The 21,370-nt window shown below is 41.9% G+C and overlaps 1 protein-coding gene and 2 pseudogenes across 1 annotated transcript in view; 1 reads left to right on the top strand and 2 right to left on the bottom strand.

Annotated features, from left to right (window-relative positions):
• The window catches only part of Wdr70 (WD repeat domain 70), a 204,928-nt gene that overhangs the window by 64,259 nt on the left and 119,299 nt on the right, over nt 1-21,370 (bottom strand). Inside the window, exon 10 of the mRNA XM_021183813.3 lies at nt 19,155-19,329. Coding sequence (XP_021039472.1) covers nt 19,155-19,329 — 175 coding nt within the window. The remainder of the gene's footprint in view (nt 1-19,154; nt 19,330-21,370) is intronic.
• Nucleotides 10,674-11,480, bottom strand: LOC110310701 (glycine cleavage system H protein, mitochondrial pseudogene; annotated as a pseudogene).
• LOC110310702 (large ribosomal subunit protein eL24 pseudogene) lies at nt 19,923-20,587 on the top strand (annotated as a pseudogene).

The following is a 21,370-nucleotide window of genomic DNA, read 5'->3' as shown; positions in this document are numbered from 1 at the left end:
GTGTACTGAATAGGTGAATGGATGCTTATTGACCTTCAACTTAGTACCAGGCATTGGCCTATGCTCCTTCACAAAGGTGAACTAATCTGATCCTTATTACTAGGGACACATGAAGGACAATGACTTCACATGATAAACTGAGGGGTTGTTAAATCAAGTTGAAGCTACTTTTGGAAGACATAACACACGAAGATGAGCTATGTCGGGTGAGTCCTGAGTGTTCATAATAATAGCTACATATCAATCTTTTTCTACAAAAACCTATAGGTTCCAGACAATGTAAGCCAGAAAACTTTATCAATACAATCCACTTGTAAGTCAATTATTATTAGTTTGATGTTAAGTCTTAAATCGTGAAAATTTGATCTTGACCACAAAACTTCATATTATTTGAGAGTAGTACCTCTAGTCAACTGTCACCATGTTCAAGGATAACAAGGAAAATGGCATTGACGGTGCTAAGATGTCAGGCTTCAAAGGTCAGTTATACAGAACTCGTAGGACAGTTGGCAATCTCTTTAATAATCATGAAGGAAATGGTGAGTCGAGCTACAATATATTTAGATGGAAAAGCAAAAATACAAATGAATTTCATGATGAGAAACTTGTTTGTAAAATTCCCCATAACTAATTTAAGTAACCCAGCCGGAAAGTCCTCATTTAGTCCTAATTGCTCTTTTTATTTGGGTGAAGGGATATTAAGACTGAGTCTCATGTAACCCAGGCTAGCTCTGAACTGCCTATGTAGCTGAGGTTAGCCTTGAACTCCTGATCCTCCTGTTTCCATCTCTGGAGTGCTACAAGTGCAGGTGTACACCAACGTGTCTCACTACGATCCTCTTTTATACTTCATGATATTTGCTAACATCCCCCCTTTTATATGCATCTATTAATTGCAAATCTAAGGGAATTACTGATACTTTCATATGCGTATTAATATGCTAATTATCCCTTCGTAGAAAACTCTTGATTCGGGACTTGACTGCCAACTGTATTCAGTTGGTACTTGTGATTGCTTTATTTTAGTGCACTTTAAGAACAGTTATGTTCTATTTTCTATTTGTGATCGTGTCACTATGTTTTCTTTGGGAATAAGGGGTAGAGAACAATTACTTGATAGTGACTGGAAGCTTTATGGCTTGATAAAACAATTTTAACCTAGACAGAGCCAATGGCCGCACAATACTGTTAATGCACTAAAACCCAGAGGTGTGCATTGTAAATAGCTAGTTTTATGGTAAGTAAATGCCACCTTGATTTTTAAGTACTTAGAATTTTTTAATAAATTCGTTTTAAGAGTAAAGTAAACAAAAGGTGGTATATAAATAATCCAGGAGGAATGGTAGCTGCAGCACACAACAAGTGACCTTTGGGACATGGATTCCTTAGAGAAACTGAGGTGCGATGGTACAGGTGAGATTTCCTAGACAAACTGTGTGAGACTGACAGAAAGAATTCCACGAGCTACAAGCTAAAGGAGTAGCTTTTCAGGACACCATTACCTAGCACATCCCATAATGTGGGTGATTCCTGCTGTTACAGCACAACTCTTCCTGGGCTTAGGCAAAAAGTCCAAGGCAGACAGCGTATCTTTTGCCTTCACCTACCTCACAGTCTAAGTCCCCACACTCCCCTTTCTCTCGTATGTCCAGTTATTCTGTATAACACCCTCTTTTCCAGGTGTATTCAGCTGTATTTTGAAAACATTAATATAAGCCTTTCCTATTTTATAAGGCTGCTAGAAAATTATATACTTGGGGCATGCTACAGATGTGTTTCTCAAACTCTGGTTCTAACTCTATGGGTCATTAAAAAAAAAATCAATGGAATGGGTTATAATCTAGCCCTTTAAGAAACAGAATAGTGTGGAATATAAATACTGTAATATGCTATCTATTGTGGAATTTTAAAAGGTTATGGTAAATTTCTTTTTTGTTTTTGTGTATTTGTATAAGTATTCACACACACATGTTCATACCACACAATGTACTTTTGGAGGTCAGAGGACAACAGTGGGTTTTGGGGATCGAACTCATGTCATCAGACTTGGTGGCAAGCTCCTTTACCCACTGAGCCTCAATGACAGATGTGGTTTTTTCAATAATCTTTTATTAAATAAAATTTATTTTATTTTAATATTTTATTTATGATTATGAATTATTTAATATTTTATACTATATATAAATAAACATACTTATACATTTATTTATGTACACTGATGCTTGCCTGCATGTATGTCTGTGTATGGGTGTCAGATATTGGAGATACAGACAGTTCTAAGCTAGGATGTAGAGGTGGGATTTGAACCTAGGTCTGTGCACTAGGGGAGATTGCTGAGCCATCTCCCCAGTTCAGTACATTTCTTTTTTTTTTTTTAAATTTTTTCCTCTTTTATCTTTTAGTACATTTCTTTTTAAAAGAATGCTTATATTTGTTTTCTTAGAGACTGAACTGAACCCAGGACCTTGAGTTTGCTAGCACTCTAGCCCTGAGCCATACTCCCAGCTTCATTTTCTCCTCAATGTGATCTATGCGTGTTTACGTAAAGACATGTCTATATTTGGTCATAATATAAATGTAAAATGAGCCAGGCATGGTGGCACACGCCTTTAATCCCGGCACTCGGGAGGCAGAGGCAGGCAGATTTCTGAGTTCGAGGCCATCCTGGTCTACAAAGTGAGTTCCAGGACAGCCAAGGCTACACAGAGAAACCCTGTCTCGAAAAGCAATCAATCAATCAATAATAAATGTAAGATGTACAGCTTTAGAGAGTACTGCTCTCTCTCTAGTCAATCTATGCTGGATCCTTAACTACTAGCTCTCTGCGCAGCAGTGCTCTCCCCCCACACAACACTGGTGATCACAGTAAAGCGACAGCTATCTATAACGGAACCTGAGCTGGGAGTGGTGCCAAATACCTTCAGTCCAGCACTTAGGAGTGGGGAGGTGGATCTCTGTGAGTTCAAGGCCAGCCTGGTCCATAGAAGAAGTTCCAGGACAGCCAAGGTTAGAGAGAAAAACCCTGTCTCAAAACAAACAACAACAAAAGACAACTGGTAAACGGTTAAAACATTTGGAAGCATTGAGGTTTAACAGTCTGTTAAACCTTTCATTTGACTCTAACATACAAAGTTTCTGAGAAGCTGCAAGAAATGTGACCACTTACTAAGTCTTGGGTAATCAGCAGAAAGAAAACACACAAAAGAAACTAAGAGGACTCCCAGAGCACTGAGCACTAAGCACTGAGCACTAAGCACTGAGCACGAAGCACTGAGCACTAAGCACTGAGCACGAAGCACTGAGCAAGCTCCCCAGCAGCTGCAGCCGTCCTGTGGCGACCAATCAAAGAGCAGGTTAAGCCCAATGCACACAGACACACCAAAGAACCCCTTCACGGTTTTGGCTCAGTCTCTGCTTTCTGTATATAAATGCCCTACTAGTGCCTCTATTAAATGAACATTTAACATTTACAGTTTTGTTTATAATGCTTAAAACAGTAATGTTTGGCCTTGTCAGCTTACAAAATAAATCAGAGATGTCCTGCAGCTGAGAAACATGCTTTAGGAAATATCTGTACTAGACAGAGGTCCCTTATACAGGCCTTCTAGAAACTGTAGCCATCACAGAGTCCAGCCATGCTAGAGAGAGGACTATAACAGCCTTCCCTAGACGACTGCAACGGACTTTACTTGTGCCTTAAGAAATGCCAAAAGATTTTTATTTAGTTATTCAGTTGGTTAGTTTTACTGAGCATTATCCCGTATTACTGGTTGAAATAATAACCAAAATAAAAATTGTTCAAAATCAGCTAAGAAGCACAAAATCAAGGCAAGTGTTCTCCATTTGATGGGATCCAAAATCTTAGCTACCTGCGTCTATTTACAATTACAACATTAAGTAATATGACAGGAGACAATAAAGTGTGATTTACACAATCATTTTCCAAATTAAGGTCTCAAAAATTCATCACATCCAGTATCAGAACAGCACCATTTTCATTCAGCAAACTGAACCTGAAATAGTCTCCATGATCCACCCTCTCTTTATAGTAACTCTCCATTCAGAATGGTTAGAATCATTCTTGGTAAAATGTTATATTAGTCTCTTCAAATCCACCAAGTTAACCCTTGGAAGAATCTCTTACCCCAGCCTTCTGCCCACTCCCCTATTCACTGTTCCCTTAGGATGAAGCTAGTTTAACAGTTTGACTCTAAGAGAAAAACAAAAGTTTGTGAATGTGGGAAGAATACCGGACAGGCCGTGGCAGCCCTCTCTTTCCCCTTCTTAGACACAAGTTGCCCACGGGAGTAATTTCCTGTTCCTGCCCCGCCTCTCTTCAGCAGCCCTGGCTGAGACCCCTGTGGACTACTGTCCCACTGCAGGAGTTAGTCTACAGGAATTTCTGCCTTTTCCTCTATTCTGCCTCTGGTAATGGTAAGTTCTGGCCTTCATCCATCATGCTTGAGTAATGAGTGTTACTTTCCAGTCTATTTAGACCCTAAGCAAGGAAGATGACTAATGATACAGGCAACTACAAGCCCAAAACCCCAGCGCACATAAACGCCCAGCACATCCACCTCGTGTGACTATACAAAATGATGTAGAAATTCCTATCTCTTCACGAGGTCTTTAGGGCTGACACATATTCTCCACAAACTCTTCTATTTTTGATGAATATTTGTCCAAATAAATTTGGGCTAGTTTTACAATCAGGAAAAAAAGTCAGCCAAACCAACTTTCTTTGATGGCATTAAATAGAGCAAAGCTGGAGATGGGTTTCCAAAGCTGATCATGAACTATGCTTTGGATAGTCTAGTGGAACTGATGACAGGGCTATGAAATGACTGTCACACATAATGTGAATGAGAATTCAAGGCCAGCCTGGGCTAAAGAGTAAGAGTAAGTAATTTAGATACAAGTATGACAGCACGTTCCTACAATCCTATCACTCAGGAATATGAAGCAGGAAAGTAATATGAGTTCAAAGCCACCCTGTACCACATAATTTAAGGTTAGCTTGGGCTACATAGCAAGATCGTGTCTCAAGAAACCAGGGCAGAGGCAGGGGAGGAGAGATTCCATCCTGTCTGAATAACTCACTTTGTCTGAATTTGACAAAAGAGTCTCATCATTCTTTTGAAATTAGTTATTGTCAGCACATTTCCACACAGGTATTTCTTTTCACTTCAGAAAGGGATTTCCAAGGCCACAGTTTCTGACTCTACCACTTATGGCCTGTGTGGTCCTGGGAAAGTCCTTATATTTTTAGCTTCTGTACCTGAATATTCTTATCTAAAACATCAGCTAACAACAGCACTTACTTCAGAGTATTAGCCTACAAAGATCAAATGAATACACATATACGTGTGTGAGCCTGTGAGTGAATTAAACACTTGGAACATACCTGGCACAAAGTTAATGTTTAATAAATATTATCTTTTATGAATACCATATGTTGTGGAAGACAAGTTGAAAATGCTCTTAGTGCACATAAGCATCACCATACACACTGAAGGCTGAATCGCCCTATAGCACACTCAGGTGATAATAATAAAGTTTGATTAAGCAATTTTAAAAGACCAATACAGCAACTGAGAATCAAATCAACTACATACAAAACCTATGGTGCTCTGATATTTTTTTATTCATTTTTCATCTTCTCAATAAATGGTCTTGTAAGACATAAAGAAGCAGCAGTTAAGGCACAACTCTCCTGACCTTATGAATCTTAGTGAAAGATGAAATGTGTAAGCCATTAAACAATAAATAAATGAATAAACAAATAAATAGGGCCCAGCGAGATACTTAGCTTCATTCCATCAAGCATGAAGACCTAGTTGGAATACCATACCCTACATGGTGAAAGAAGAAAGCCAATTTCTGCAAGTTGTCTGTGCAACTTGTTGTGCAACCGTTTTATGCAAACACAAGATAAAGTCATCTGAGAGGATCGAACCTCAGTTGAAACCACGTCTCCATAAGACTGGGCAATAGGCAAGCCCCTAAGTCATATTCTTAATTGGTGACTGATGGAAGAGGACCCAGCTTATTGTGGGTGATGCCATCCCTGGACCGGTGGTCCTGGATTCCATTAGAAAGCAGAACTGAGTTAGCCAGAGACAGGCTGGGAGACTAGGCCTAAGTTTCTGCTTCCCAGAAATGAGAACCCAGATTCAGGAACCTGTGGTCAGCCAGCCACAGCTATGAGCATCCAATCAGAGGACACCTTGTCATCTGGCCCAAAGTAAGAAGAGGTAGGTAGAATGAGTAAGCAGCCCCCTGGGAAGTCTCCAGAGCCTAGCCAATTGTAGAATCAGTCAGACCCCTACAGATAGAGCTAACCAATCAATGTAAAGTAACACATACCCTTCCCTGGAATTCCCTGCAAGTCCACCACGGGTCTCCACCCTCAAATGGGGAGACCCCTGAATGCAGGAAATTCAGCTGAATAAATCCTCTTTGTTTGTGCATACTATTTGAGTCTGGGTTATCACTCTTCAACGATTCTTGGATCGTAAGAGAGCAAGCCATGATGAGCAAGCCAGTAAGCAGCACTCCTCCATAGCTTCTGCATCAGTTCCTGCCTCCAGGTTTCTGCCATGCTTGAGTTCCTGTCCTGACTTCCTTCAGTGATGAACACTAATGTGGGGAGAGTAAGGCAAATAAAATAAACCCTTTCCTACCCAAGTTGTTTGGGTCATGGTTTTTCATCACAATAGAAACCCTAAATAAGACATTGTCTTCTTTTTGTCTTCTTACTTTCCATACACTCATAAACACACACATACATACACATACACACACACACACACACACAAATAAATAAATAAAATTGTAAAACAAATAAATGGGTAAATGAAACAGTTACACAGTAATGGTTGTTATGAAGAAACTGAGCCAGGCAAACTGGATGGTGACATGGGAACAGGATAGAGTTCAGGCACAGCTCCTGCAGGCAGTTTGATGTAGCCTCCCCCAGCCTGAAGCGGGCTTGTGCAGACCTTGTCACCACTGAGGTGGGGCCACCTGCAGTGCAGTGCAGCTTTCCAACTTGGCTGGCTTCTTTTGAAGTGTCAACTGCCCTGCTCATCTCTGAGATCCTGCTGCCTGCTGAGACATCTTTGAGACAATCCATGTTGTGGGAGGTCTTTGGGCTGGCTGACAGGCACCAAGATTGGCGGGGGATGGGCCTTCCCCCTTTATAAGCACAGTCTCTTAGTAAACTAGCGGGCCTTGATCAGAGAAAATTTGTCTTGGCTTCATTCTTTTCTTGCCATCTAGTCTCTCTTTCAATCCCAGCCTGCCTTCCAGGAGTACCTGGTTCATGTAGGTATTCTATATTCTAGCTACAAGGTATTGCAGTTATTTGAAATGGTATTCTAGAAGCCAGCATAAAGCAACATATCACAGGCAATAACTGGTGCAAAGGCCTAGGAGAAGCAGGGGTTACCAACTGCAAAGACCTCGTGGTACAGGTCGTCTCTCAACAATGTAGCAGCTAGTCTGGAGCACACTTCGCCTGAGGAAGACAGACATCAACCAGATCACTGCCTCACAGTTTCAATTATTTCTTCCCTATCTGTGGGGTGTTGAGTTGTGCACAGACAGCCTAGTCTCTGGTCAAGCACAGGCCTTGAACCTCAGTGACCCTAAGGGACTCCAGGTGTTCGGCCATGCCTCCTGTGTCCCCAAAGCTGATGTGGGAGGCTGGGGCTCCTGGGACCCCAGCTACAGCCTGGGCACAGCTCCTGCAGGCAGTTTGATGTAGCCTCCCCCAGCCTGAAGCAGGCTTGTGCAGACCTTGTCACCACTGAGGTGGGGCCACCTGCAGTGCAGTGCAGCTTTCCAACTTGGCTGGCTTCTTTTGAAGTGTCAACTGCCCTGCTCATCTCCGAGATCCTGCTGCCTGCTGAGACATCTTTGAGACAATCCATGTTGTGGGAGGTCTTTGGGCTGGCCAACAGACAAGTAGGCAATGCCCCAAGCTCCTAGTAGTTTATTTGGACTCCACCCCCACAGTTACCTGGCAACAGCCAGGTAGCCAGCCCACTATAAAAGGGGCTGTTTGCCCTCTCCTCTCTGTCTTACCCTCTTGCTCTTACTCTCACCTCTCCGGTTCCCCCTCCCTTCTCCCCTCTCTCCACATGGCCATGGCCGGTCTCTACTTCTCTACTCTTCTCCCTCTCTCTGCCTTTCTACAAGAAACGCCTTGAAACCATGGACTGCCTCTTCTCATCAGGATCCTCTGTGCTGGAGCAGTATGTCTAACCTCCCAGAAGAGCATTCCATGTGTTCCCAGCAAGCCACCATCCAAACAAGCCAAGGACTGTAGTCCCTGCAGAAACCAGCCAGAGCTCTCTCCTCCTGCCCTTTTCCCTTGTCCCTGGGCCAGAGTCTGCCCACAGGCCCACACTCTGTTCTCAGCTCTTCCACAGTATACAGCAGCGTCTGGGATGTCTTCAGAGTAAGAACGTGTGGTCCTTGGTCTCTGTGCAGACCCAGGGACCCCAGCCAACTCTGGCGGGTTCCACAGGGATCCCAGACTGCGCCTTCCCCACCCCCGGAGCGGGTCCCCTGGCTTCTCATTAGCCGTGGGGTGCAGCTGCCCGCAGTCAACTTACCACATCCACATCTTGCCAAGTGGCCTGAGCCCCGTGGGACACCATTTTTGACCCACACCTGTCTGATACCTTGAGCCAATTCCATCTGGGTACATCTGCAGTTTAAGTTAAGTTCCCCACCACCAAGGGCCAAACTACAGCAAAGCATTTCTCATTCACTAAATAGATGACATCTTAAACTGGAAGCTTTGGTTGGTTGGTTGGTTGGTTGGTTGTGTTTTTTAACATGAACCCAGTAGTTTACTAGATTGTTTCAGGATTCAGACGCCTCTGTGCATACTTTCCTGGCCCACAATAAAGCACTGACTCTTAAGAGCATTCTGAAGGTACAAGTCTGACTTAGGGGTTGTTCAGTGGATGAGATTCCCATCAGAAATGGGGGTTCTTTCAGAAACAAGATCCGAGGACTGAATGGTCAGCATAGAGAAAGGTGTCTAAGCCAGCAACTGACAGCATTACTCACAAAGAAAAGGAGAATAATACAGCCAAGTGGGCATGACAACTCTCGCCTTTAGTCCCAGTACTCAAGAGACAGAGGCAGATGGATCTCTGTGAGTTCAAGGTCAGCCTAGTCTCCAGAGTGAGACCCTGTCTTGAAAAAACAAAAACAAGCAAAAAACTACTTACTGAGAAGTCACAGAAGACACTCAAAGTCTGAACAAAGACAGACCCAGAAGAACCATAGATTCCACCTGAGGAAATGTGACGCTTGTTAGGGAAGTGATTAGCACTGAGCTACCACGCTTGACATGACTCAGTTTGGGGCCAGGCATATCAAAGGAGAAGGTTGGACTGTCAACCAACCCCAGCCAGAAGCAGAAGTAGGCAACAAGAAAAATTGTAGAAGCAGATTCAGAGACACTGAAACAAACTTTGTAAGCCAGTCACTAAATGTAGGAGGGAAAGGCCACTCTGAAGTGCCAAGAGAGAATAAAGAAAAATACTAAAGTCAAAGAAAGAAGAATGCCTGAGTTCTAAAGGGGCCGAGCCTACATTCTGGATTATCATCCTGTCAAAGTCATTCCACAAGGAGTTGAACTCACATCTTTTGCCACAAATGCTGAGGACACAACAAGAAAGACCAATTCCATCAGCAGTCACTAAAGTGTTAATGATATGACGTAAAATGTTCATCTCCTTGGAGACTGAAAAGATGACTTCCTTTTATATTAGTAATGGAGACCAATGAGAAACAAGACAGAGAACATGGCTAAGAACAGTGAGAATACAGGTAGAATCATACAAGCAGAGAGAGGGGGAGGGGGGAGGGGGAGGGGGAGGGAGAAGGGAGAGGGAGAAGGAAAACAGAGAGAGAGAAAGAAAAAGAGGGAGGAAGAGAGCTGCGCACACACAGGCGCGAGTGTGTGTGTGTGTGTGTGTGTGTGTGTGCATACATGCATACGTGTGCAACACATATACAGGAGATGGTCCAATGGTTAAGAGCACTTGTTTCTCTTTAATTTTTTTTGGTTTTTTTGGTTTTTTTAATGTTGGATAAGCAAAATCGAAAAATATATCAAGTTTCTATATATATAAAATCATTAGAGTGTAATTTCTCTTTTTTTTCTTTTTTTTTTTTTTGAGGATAAATGTTTTATTTGTTTCACAGTGTTGCAAAGTCGGTGCTTCACGGTGGGAAAACAACAGCCAACACAGCACATGGTGAAACAAAGATAGTACTCTCCTGCCTCTGACACTGTACAACACTTCCTTGCATTCCCAATGAGAAGACACTAAGTCTCTGACCCAAATCCAGTGGTGGATATGGGCAAGTAACAAAATTATCTAAGATACACCACTATTTTCTTGAATTATGAAAGTCTTATACCCAGTAGGTAGGGTCTCACCATGTAGTTGTGGCTGGTCTAGAACTTGTTGTGTAGACCGACCTTGAACTAACATCTGCCTGTTGAGTGCTGGGATTAGAAGGTGGTCCATCACCAAAACCAACCTCATAACCACATTTCACTGCAGATGATCCTAAGAATTCTAAACACCAGGGCTTAACCCTTAGTCTAAATACTTAGTATGGCAATTATCAAAAACCTGTACACTGTGTTTATCTGCATCCTTTAGGAAGTTGGGGGTGGGTCTTAAGTAGCACCGTCAAGAACAGTTTCTTTCCATCAGTATTGCTGAAAGTTATTTCAAGTCCTCTATTCTCCACTAGTTTAAGACAAGCATGCTGGAGCAGGTCACATCCAGTTTGATCTGGAGTGGAGGGGTGGGTGCCATGGCCACTCCTCAATGGACTTCACATATTTCTCATAAGCTTCTTCACTCATCAATTCATCCAGCTCTGAAGGGTCACTCAGTGTCATCTTGATCAGCCAACCATCTTCGTAACAGGATTTGGTGATGAGTCCTGGGTTTTCGGCAAGTGCTTCATTGACTTGGGTTATAGTTCACTGGCAGCCTTCACACTCTCCAAAGCACCAAACTCCTCTTGTTTTTTCAATTTTGTCCCAACTTCAGGCAGACTATAGTAAACAACATCTCCCAACGCTTCCTGTGCAAAATTGCTGATTCCTACTGTTCCAATACCTTCCTCTGTCATTATCCACTCATGTTTCTCTGTGAATTTACGCACCACAGCAAAGCAGATCCCGTGCGCAGTGAGCGGATGGCGGTGGTGCTTGGCACCCAGGGTCGCAGGGAGCAGAAGGCCAGGGCGGTGCGCAGGCTGTAGGCCACAACCTGCAAGCTCCTAGAAACTTGCAGCAACATGATCAGAGGTCCGGAGGGTAACTGCGCTTCGCCTCTGCCACTGGGCCGGCAGGGGTAGAGTGTAATTTCAATATATACACATTACCAGGACTTAAAAACTTGATCCCCTTTTACAAAAATATTTAACTGGATTTATTCTCTTTATGAGGCCCACAACTGCCTGTAGCTTCAGATCCAATGTCGTCTTCTAGCCTCAGCACACATGTAGACACTCAAACATAAACACAGAATATAAATAAATAAATCTTTTTTAAAAATAATTTTAATAGAAAGAATGATTGATACCTTGGAAGATCTCTACAGACTGCTTCCTGGGATCTATAAGTATGTCAGCTCACTGGGATGGCAACAGAGGAGGAAAGTTTCAGACTAAACTAATGTTCCTAATCAGCTGATCTTCAATTAAAGAGATTATACTGAGTGATACGTGTCACCACAATGCCATCATAAGGACCTGTAACAGTGGCCAAATGAAGAAGAAAAGACTGTCACAGTGCGAGAAGAAGTCCACCCATTCTTCCTGGCCTTTAAGACAGAGAAAGAGGGGAATAAGCCAAGAAATCTGTAGATCCTGAAAGGGACTAGATCCTCCTTTGAAGCCTTTAGGAAGGAACATATCCCTGCCAACACTATGATTTTAGCACAATGTGATGTCTAAAGTACAGAACTGTGGGAAAATATCTTTTTGTTCTTTTGAACAAATAAATTGATGATAATTTGTTGAAAAACAACTGTAGGACAAATAATACAGTAATTTGAAAACATAGAAACAATTCTTAGCTTAAAGTCGTCGTGAGTGGGGAGATGCCTCAGTGGATAAAACCCTGGCTGCACAAGCATAAAGACCAGCAATCAGCACACACACACACAAAAGCCAGGCAGGCATGGCAGCCTTCCTGTAATCCCAGCACTCAGAAAGTGGAGGTAGGACATTCCCCAGGGCAAGCCTGGCTAGTGAAGCTAGCCAAGTCAGCAAACTCCGTGGTCAGCAAAAAACTCTGCATCAGGAAATAAGATGGAGAGTGATCAGGGAAGACACCCAACAGCCACCTGCAGCCTCCATGTGCACGTGCCCACACACTTACACACATACGTGAACACTCATACAACATGTTGAAGAAGAGAAGGCGTAATAGACACTGTCAGGAGCATCTTCAGTTCAAGTCTGGTTTACATCGCAAGCTCAAGACCACTTGAGAGATACTTTGAAATTCTGTCTCCAAAAGAAAAGGGGAAAAAAAAAAGGAAGGTACACAGAAGCGGTGTACAGCTGCCATGATAAAAACACCCTGGGGGGAGGGGGAAGACGGGGGTGTCTATGAATACTCAAAGCCCAAATCAGAGAGCATTTTTCCTCCAGCCAGGCTCACCTTCCAATGGTTCCACCAACAGTACCACTAAACAGGAAGAAAGTATTCAAACACCAGGGTCTTTGGGGATTTATTTCTAATTCAAACTATCACAACGCTCATGGACCAGACTGTCTAGGACTGGCTTTAGTTATGCTACTTACTAACTGTGAGATTGGTTAGGCAACTCACTCTCTTTGTGTCTCAGTTTCCTAACCACAGTAGCATTCATATCTTAGGGCAGCTATAAGGACAAAGTGAAACATCACATATAAAGTGGGGAAAATTTTGCCCAGGCAGTGGCAATGCTCCATAAAGCTGAAATGATGACCAACCACACCTGCAGAGAAGGAACGGCAGGTCCATGTAAGTGAAGATTTACAGCTTATTTCCCTTTTACCTGGAATATGGGGTCTCTCTAAAACCTTATTAAATCTTTGCAACTTTTATTCAGTATTTGACAACTTGGAATTGAAGTAACTTTGGACAGTCTATGCAGCTGTTTTTGTTTTTTGATATAAAAGGTTAGGCCAACTAGCTATCACATAGGTTATGAAGTTTGTAACTGATCATATATTCAAAGCACCTAGACCGGGTGCACACACAGTGCTGTATAGTAACCACTGGCTTTCCTCCTTTCCCCCGTTTAGATGTTGAACTAAAAAGTTTCTGAGGGTTACTAGCGTTCCACCTCAGGATACTTAGCTTAGCAACACAGTAAGGGCTGGTAACAAATCCATGCACACTTTGCCTGGATGTCCTAGATGGCATCTACAGACATGCTAAAGAGCCACAGGATCTGCTTTTGCTGTGTCCTTCCTAACTTTGCAGATCCTCAGTACGAGGCCTAACAAAAAGACAAACATCAAGATTTAGATTTCTAACCTTTATCTTTTGCATTTTTCAGGGGTAGATCATTTTTTCCCCTCAAAGTAAGATACCAGAAACATTTTCCAAATAATTTGGTATTCAAAAATTATTGAAAAATATTTACTCTCCTCCATAACTTACTATAAATCCTTGCCCCTTGCTTGCTTGTCCTTGCCTCTCTCAGGGGGTAAAGGTTGTGATTATTGCTAACAGATCAGGCTCTGTGGAAAGGAGGGAGAAGACACCTGGCATCGGTCTGGGACATGAGACTAGGCTGTAACTGAGCTTAGTCTCTGGGGGTCCTGTTTAAGTGATGAATTTTTGTGCCACTACCACTATCAAAATGACAAAGTTGCATTCATAGACTATACAGTAATTAGATACCAAAAGGTCCTCCATACATTATATCTGGGGTTGACACAAAGTGGTTTGCCACTGAAATTTTAAAAACAAACTGAAAGCAATTATTTTTGGTTTATACAATCTCAAAGATAAATTTTTAATGAACTCCTCACACATTTTCACATTTGTAGATAGTAGTAAATGATTAATAACTATAGAAAAATATTTCCCAAGTCAAAGTTATATGACTCTTGAAAAATGTGCAATAGATGACAGATTTATCACCAAGTAAACTGGGCATAAGCATACAATATAATATGGCAAAATATCACAAATTTCTGAAATCTTTAATATTAAGATGTTAACATTACATTTGAAAGAAAATCTTTAATACTACCATGTTAACCATCCATTTGAAAGAAATTTGTGTTACTGCACTGGGTTATTAGAAGGGTGAAGAAGGTAGGTGGAGATGGCACAGACCTTAAATCCCAGCACTTGGGAAGCAGAGACAGGTGAACCTCCTGAATTCAAGGCCAGCCTGGTATACGAACTGAGTTCCAGGACGACGACAACAACAACAACAACAACAACAACAACAAGAACACTCATTCATCTCATTCATGTTTTTTTTTCTTTTCCTTCATAGTCAATAATTATACACACACACACACACACACACACACACACAAACACAATGAAGAAACCTTTACAAAATGAAATGATGTTCGTATTATCGAGAGCTATGATAGCTTTAGAGGAATATCCAAACACAATAAAAATGGCACAGAGGAAATCCTGCTTTAGTTCACCTGATGTTTACCATACAAGTGTGGGAGCCTGACCTCAAGGCCCTGCATCCATGTAGAAAGTGACGAGTGCTGACATGAGCCTACAATCACAGTGCTGGAGGGAGAGCCGGGGGCGGGGGGGGAGGGGGGGATGGAACTCCCTGCTCAGCAAGCCTCGCCTAAAGAGAGAATCCCAATCCCAAAGACAGACCCTGTTTCAAAGATGAAAGTATGTAGCCCCAGAGGAACAACACCCAAGGCCGACTTCTGGCCTCTGCACACATGCACACACCCCTCCCTGATAACACATGCTGCAGGGAAAATTACACTATACTACAGAGAAGTAGCAGGTGAGAAAAACGGATCCCATAAGATGACTTACAGAACTGAAGATCATATTACACAAAACAGCTAGACTCACAGAAACATACACTACCCATTTTCTCTCATGAGGAATTTAAGATTAATTTACCAAAAGAAAGGAAAAAAGAAAGAAAAAAGAAAAGGAAATGAAGAAGAAGGCTTCTATCTGAAAAGAAGGCAGTGACGTGAGCAAGGCAGCACGTATGAAAATTCCACAACGAAGCCCAAAATCTTAACCATGGATATATGCAAATGTCGGGAACTTCTAAAAGGTACTTTGTGAAATTTTAACAGAAAATTCTATTAAAAATGTTAAAGCTTGAAAACTATTTTATATAAGGCAGCAGATGGTACTCATAATAAGCCTGGGAGCAACTTGAAAGCACCCAGACCCAAGCGCCACATTGTGTATGAAATACTGTTGATTTTATTTTACTCTTCTCTGTAGTAAACACCCTCTCAATTAGTTGGCTGGAGACTGTAAAAGTAATTATTTAACACTGTTTGAGACCTCAAAAAAGGATCTCAGTATGGTTTTTGCAGGCTCGGTGGCTTTGTTCTGCTCAGTCTGGTAAATGCCAATATTCTTACACTGTATCTCCATCTTACATCTTATCCAACATGAACACCGCTCTAGAGGCCACAAGATTGTCCTCTCTGGTCTCTGCCTTCACCAATTCTGGGTTTTAAACAAGAAAACACGTTGCTCAGAGATCATCCCACATATTACTCTCATTTAAATTTCTTTTGTCTTATTCTCAGTGATGCAACCGGTTCTTAAGAATATCGATGAAATGTCCCTCAAGTGAGAACATGTCCTAAAGAGAACAGCTATTAGGTAACTTAGGGATGCCAGCACAGCAGACAAGGAACACAGAGCAGAAGCAGCAAGCACAGTAGGAAAACAAGTTCTTTGAGAATTGAAATTAAACTTTATGTATACCAACCGTACTAGATAATTATTTTAAATTTTAATATATATCAGTTATAAACAATAGCTAATTTAATTATGAGATTTCCATGCATGCGCAGTGCATGTTTCTTATCACATGACACCCACTGCCTATGTGTCTTCCACCTCTGCTGAACTGTATGGCCGACAGCACTCTGGGCATGCAGATCTATCACTAATGGAGTGACATCATCTGTAAGGAAGGGCTTTGTTACATATGTGGTGAAGTTGATTAAATGAGAGCCCCAGGATGAACTGTGCCAACTAAAAAGCTTTACTTACTCATCACAGAACACATGCCCTCACACTACCTTTGGTCCTGTGTCAAAACTGCTTCTAGTATGTTTCCTCCCTTCAGCCTCCTGGTTCTGTGATGTTCTTGTTTATACTTTTGAGATAATAGTTCAGAATTATTTTAAAATCTGTTTTAAATCAAGGTGTATTACCTGATAGTAAGACTTTTTTCTCAATTTAATTTGTTTTCGGTTTACAATAATATACTAATATAAAAATGAACAAAACATAACAAATAAGACTCAGCATAGTAAATTATGTGTTCCCATGTCACACATCGAGCAGAAGAGAACTAAAGACTGGATTAGCAGTCTGCCTTGGGCCATGAGCCTTCAGCAGATGACTGAGGACGCTGGTTGGTGCGCACACCTTGTTTTCCACAAAGCTGAAAAGAACACACTGCCATTACTTCAAGATATGCAAGACTGACCTACAAATCTATACCCAACTTCACTAAAAATAATAATAACAATAACAAATGCAGGTCTTAAGAGCTAGGCACGTGTGTAGAGAGCACTCTGAAAACACGACTAGGAAAGCTGCAGAAGAAACCCACCCATTTTAGAATTTCTGTGTTTAAGTTAGCAGTACCCAGAGACGATGAAAGCCAGTTACTAGAAGATTTACTGCTTAGTTAAAATTCCGTTTACAAGTCAAAGGCACTTTAAAATCTCTGTGCTGTTATGAAGCTTTATGGAGTTTACAGTGGAGATGAAAACAGAAATAAAAAGATCTGACAAACAGAAAATGCCGAAGATACTTCCAGCATTATCAGTATGAAGTTCCCTCCCACCATTACGCTCTACCTTATTTTAACACAACTGTCTCAACTCCCCGAAAAGACAAATATGCTCCCTAGGGTCCTGTTGAAAATGTAAATGTTTTAAAGTATAAATGTTTGGGGAACGAAGATGAGCGGTTCAGTTGTGCTTTATATATATTTTATGTACGTGGACGTTTTGCCTGCATGTTTCTGTGCTATGTGTGTGATGCCATCCAAGGCCAGAAGAGGGCACTGGAGTCCCTGAAACGAGAGTTCCAGACAGCAGTGAGCTACATGGGTACTGAGAATTGAACACAGGTCTCCTGAAGAACAGCCAGTGCTCACTCTTCCTGCTGAACCCTCTTGCCAGCCTCCTGTCACGTACAGGTTTTTACAAACCTCAAATAAACTCTACATGGGCAGTGGTAACTTGAGTAAAAGTGGTCCCCATAGACTATAGGGAGTCTGGAGCGTTACTGCAGGCGTGTGTGGCCTTGTTTGAAGGAAGTGTGTCACTAGGGTGGGCTTTGAGGTTTTCAGATACTTGAGCCAGGCTCAGTATCGCTTGCTCTTCTTGCTTCCTGAGATCCAGATGTAGAACTCTCAGCTTCTCCACTCCCATATCCACCTATACCTCTCACCATGCTACCCGCCATGATGATAACGGGCCAAACCTCTCAATTGTAAACCAACCCCAATTAAATGTTTTCCTTCATAAGAGTTGCCACAGTCATGAAGTCTCTTCACAGTAATAAAAATAACATAGGCAGGAATTTTTAATCAATACTCATAAAGCCTAGAACACTGTCTGCTTATCGTACACATTCAATAGATATTAATTAATAATGTGACAAGAACCTTTTATTTGGGGCCGGGCGTGGTGGCGCACGCCTTTAATCCCAGCACTCGGGAGGCAGAGGCAGGCGGATTTCTGAGTTCGAGGCCAGCCTGGTCTACAAAGTGAGTGCCAGGACAGCCAGGGCTACACAGAGAAACCCTGTCTCGAAAAACCAAAAAAAAAAAAAAAAAAGAACCTTTTATTTGAATAACAAATACAAACTGTATTATAACATTAGAAAGAGCTGGTAAGATGCACAGTGGGTAAAGAACACTTGCCCACAAGTCTAAATACCTGAGTTTGATTGTTGGGACCCATGGTGGTCACACACGCGCACACACACTCACACACATGCATGCCCCACAACAAACAAGCAAATAAGATTTCAAAACATTTGTATACAACTTTAACATCGGCAGCCTCAAATCTTTTCCTTTCCATCTACGCCTAACACAAAGGCTCTTCACAGCTTCCTGGTAACCGGCAGAGTGAGCCCCTCCCTCGGGATGAGTCACAGGCTTTCGCCATTATTATTTCTGGGGACTATATGCTACTTGCCAGGTCCCAAACTGATTCAAATAATGAACTATAAAAACTGTAGAACTGTAGAAAGAAAACTTGACCCTACTGAACTAGACTGGCACAGGAAAGAATATTAAAATAAAATGTATTAAAATTATTATAGAATTATCATAAAAGAACTGTCATAACTCTAGATTTTTTCATAATTTTCTTACATCCTTTGAAATATGTTTTCTAGTTCTCTGTTGAGTACTGTTTCATATTATTCCTAAAGTTTTCCTTTCAAAGTCAAATTGAGATGTCATATAATAAGCTATAGTGTGATTTTTAAATTTTATATCAAAAGAGTGAACTTATTTTAAAATTATATTCTAAAAAATTCAGAGCTGGAATATTGGCTGAAACACTGTTTATTGAGAAAGCCCCAGTGCTTGATAAACTAATACTGCAGTTTAAGTAACTCTAAGATCAGGAAATTGAAACTCATAGTGTCTTCAGCTGTTCTTTGCAGAAAGAACATTTAAAAGTCATTAAACTTTTAATCTGGACATGGTGATACACACCTTTAATTCTAGTACTCCAGAGACAAAGGCAGACCAATTGCTGTGAGTTCGAGGCCAGCCAAGTCTACAGAGTGAGTTCCAGCACAGTAGGACACCCAGAGCTACAAAGAGAAACCCTGTCTGGAAAACCAAAACAAAACAAAACGGGCTTTGACTCACTGTCAGGTTCCGGTCCCAGATCTGAATGCTTCCGTTCTGGCAGGCTGCGGCCACAAGGTTCCCGTCTCTGCTGTACGTGCATGTCGTGGGAATGACCTTTTTACCCTGCATTGTCCGAGGTTTAAAAACACTTTTTTGCTTCTTTGGATTTTCAACTTCCCAGAGCCTCACAGTACTAAAAAGAAAGGACACAGTATCATTTATTTACAATAGCCTGAAGAAGCAGGCCCATAAATACTACGTTGTCTTTTAGGGACTTCTTATACATTCATTATAAGAAAGTCTTATTTATTAATATTCATAGAAAAATATATAGAATTTGAATAATACCATCAAATTCAAAGGCAAATGGCAAATTCTACTCCAATCTATCAATTACTTACAGTCAATGCCCTACAAAGCGATGGACTCCAAGCTCTTGAGTGTATCTTAATAAGGAGGCTGCTGTTGGGCATTAGCCTCCTATTCAGTGCACATTAATTTATAAATTATTTACAAGTGTCAGTGAATTCCTCTATAGTAGACACTAGAAAATGCACTAAATAAGCAAACAAAACAAAAATATAAAACAAACAAACAAAAAACCTCCTGTTCCACTCCAGGGTCCAGGCAAAACCACATGCCTCTGGGAGCTCTCTGACGCCGAGCTTGAAGCAGGCCACAGGTCCTGGCAGCGCAGGCCTGGGCAGGGGCACGGCAAACTCCCCAGACAGGGTATGGAGGGATGCCATGGAGGGGATTAAAGCCATGAGATTCAGAACCCCAAAGATGAGGTCAACACCTCCTGGTAGAAGCTACGCAGCCAAGGGTACGCTCAAGTCCAGGGAGAAGAATATCTGATAGTTTACAGCCAATGAAAATAGTTTTTAAAAAAGATAACCTGAAATCAAGGCCTTTTCAAGTAGATAAGCCTGAGAGAATTGACTGCTATTCAATATGTGATACAAGATACGTTAAAGAAAAGTTCTTAAAAGTTTCAGCGGGTACAAGATCTACCCGGGACACGGGAGGCGCTACGCCAGGACTGACGGACGGGAAGGTTTTCCAGTTTCTTAATGCAAAATGTGAGTCAGCATTCCTTTCCAAAAGGAATCCTCGGCAGATAAACTGGACTGTCCTCTACAGAAGAAAACACAAGAAACGGCAGTCGGAAGAAATTCAAAAGAAAAGAACCCGCCGTGCAGTCAAATTCCAACGAGCCATCACTGGTGCATCTCTTGCTGATATTAATGGCCAAGAGGAATCGGAAACCAGAGGTTAGGAAAGCCCAGCAAGAGCAGGCTATCGGGGTTGCCAAGGAAGTAAAAAAGGCTAAGCAGGCATCAAAGAAGACAGCAATGGCTGCTGCCAAGGCCCCCACAAAGGCAGCACCTAAACAAAAGATTGTGAAGCTTGTGAAGGTCTCTGCCCCCAGAGTAGGTGGGAAACACTAGATCAGAGTTGGAAATAAAGATCTATCTTTAACTTAAAAAAAAAAAGTTAAATTAAAAAACAAATAGAAGTCCAAATCCACACAAGGAAAAACTGAAGGCAAACAGGATGATTGCAGGTCAGAGGCCAGCCTGAGCAAGACCCCGAAAAAGAGGGGGGGAAAGTAAAAGAAAGGGGGAGGAAGGAAGGAAGGAAGGAAGGAAGGAAGGAAGGAAGGAAGGAAGGAAGGAAGGAAGGAAGGAAGGAAGGGAGGGAAAGAGGTCATACTGCCTAATGTCTGCTCAAACAGGGTCTGGAAAGATTCTCAGAAAACCAGAAGGGACGATGGGACTGCAGCGTTCAGACTAGTCTCCTGGGAAGTAGGGAGCCCCATGTTACAAGGCACCCAGCAGCCAGCCAGCCAGATGTCCTCAAGACTAGGACAGAAACTCCTGGCTTTGTGTGCTCTTCAATGTCTGCTGATCAGATTAAGCCTCTATTTCCCAGACTCACACGCAGCTAACTTGGACCAACAGAGTGTAATTGAGAGGATTTCAAGGAAGCCTCTGAGGTTATAGTTCCTTCTTCACGTTCTTAACACTTTAGTCTGGCAGTTCTCTGAATATGAAATTCATGAGTACTGTGCATTATGGATTTAATTTACAGTTCCAAAATGCCTTAGTGATGTGGAGGATTGGTCCACACACCGTTTCTCTTCTTTAGGGAAGGACCTGTTCAAATGTTTGCCTGCTTTCAATATTAAGTAGTTCATTTTCTTTTTACTAGATGCTGACAGCTCTTTATTC

The sequence above is a fragment of the Mus caroli genome, unplaced genomic scaffold (assembly GCF_978045245.1).
Source record: "Mus caroli unplaced genomic scaffold, Mus_caroli_1 scaffold_16, whole genome shotgun sequence".
Classification (NCBI taxonomy): domain Eukaryota; kingdom Metazoa; phylum Chordata; class Mammalia; order Rodentia; family Muridae; genus Mus; species Mus caroli.
This window is presented reverse-complemented; position numbering and strand designations above follow the sequence as displayed.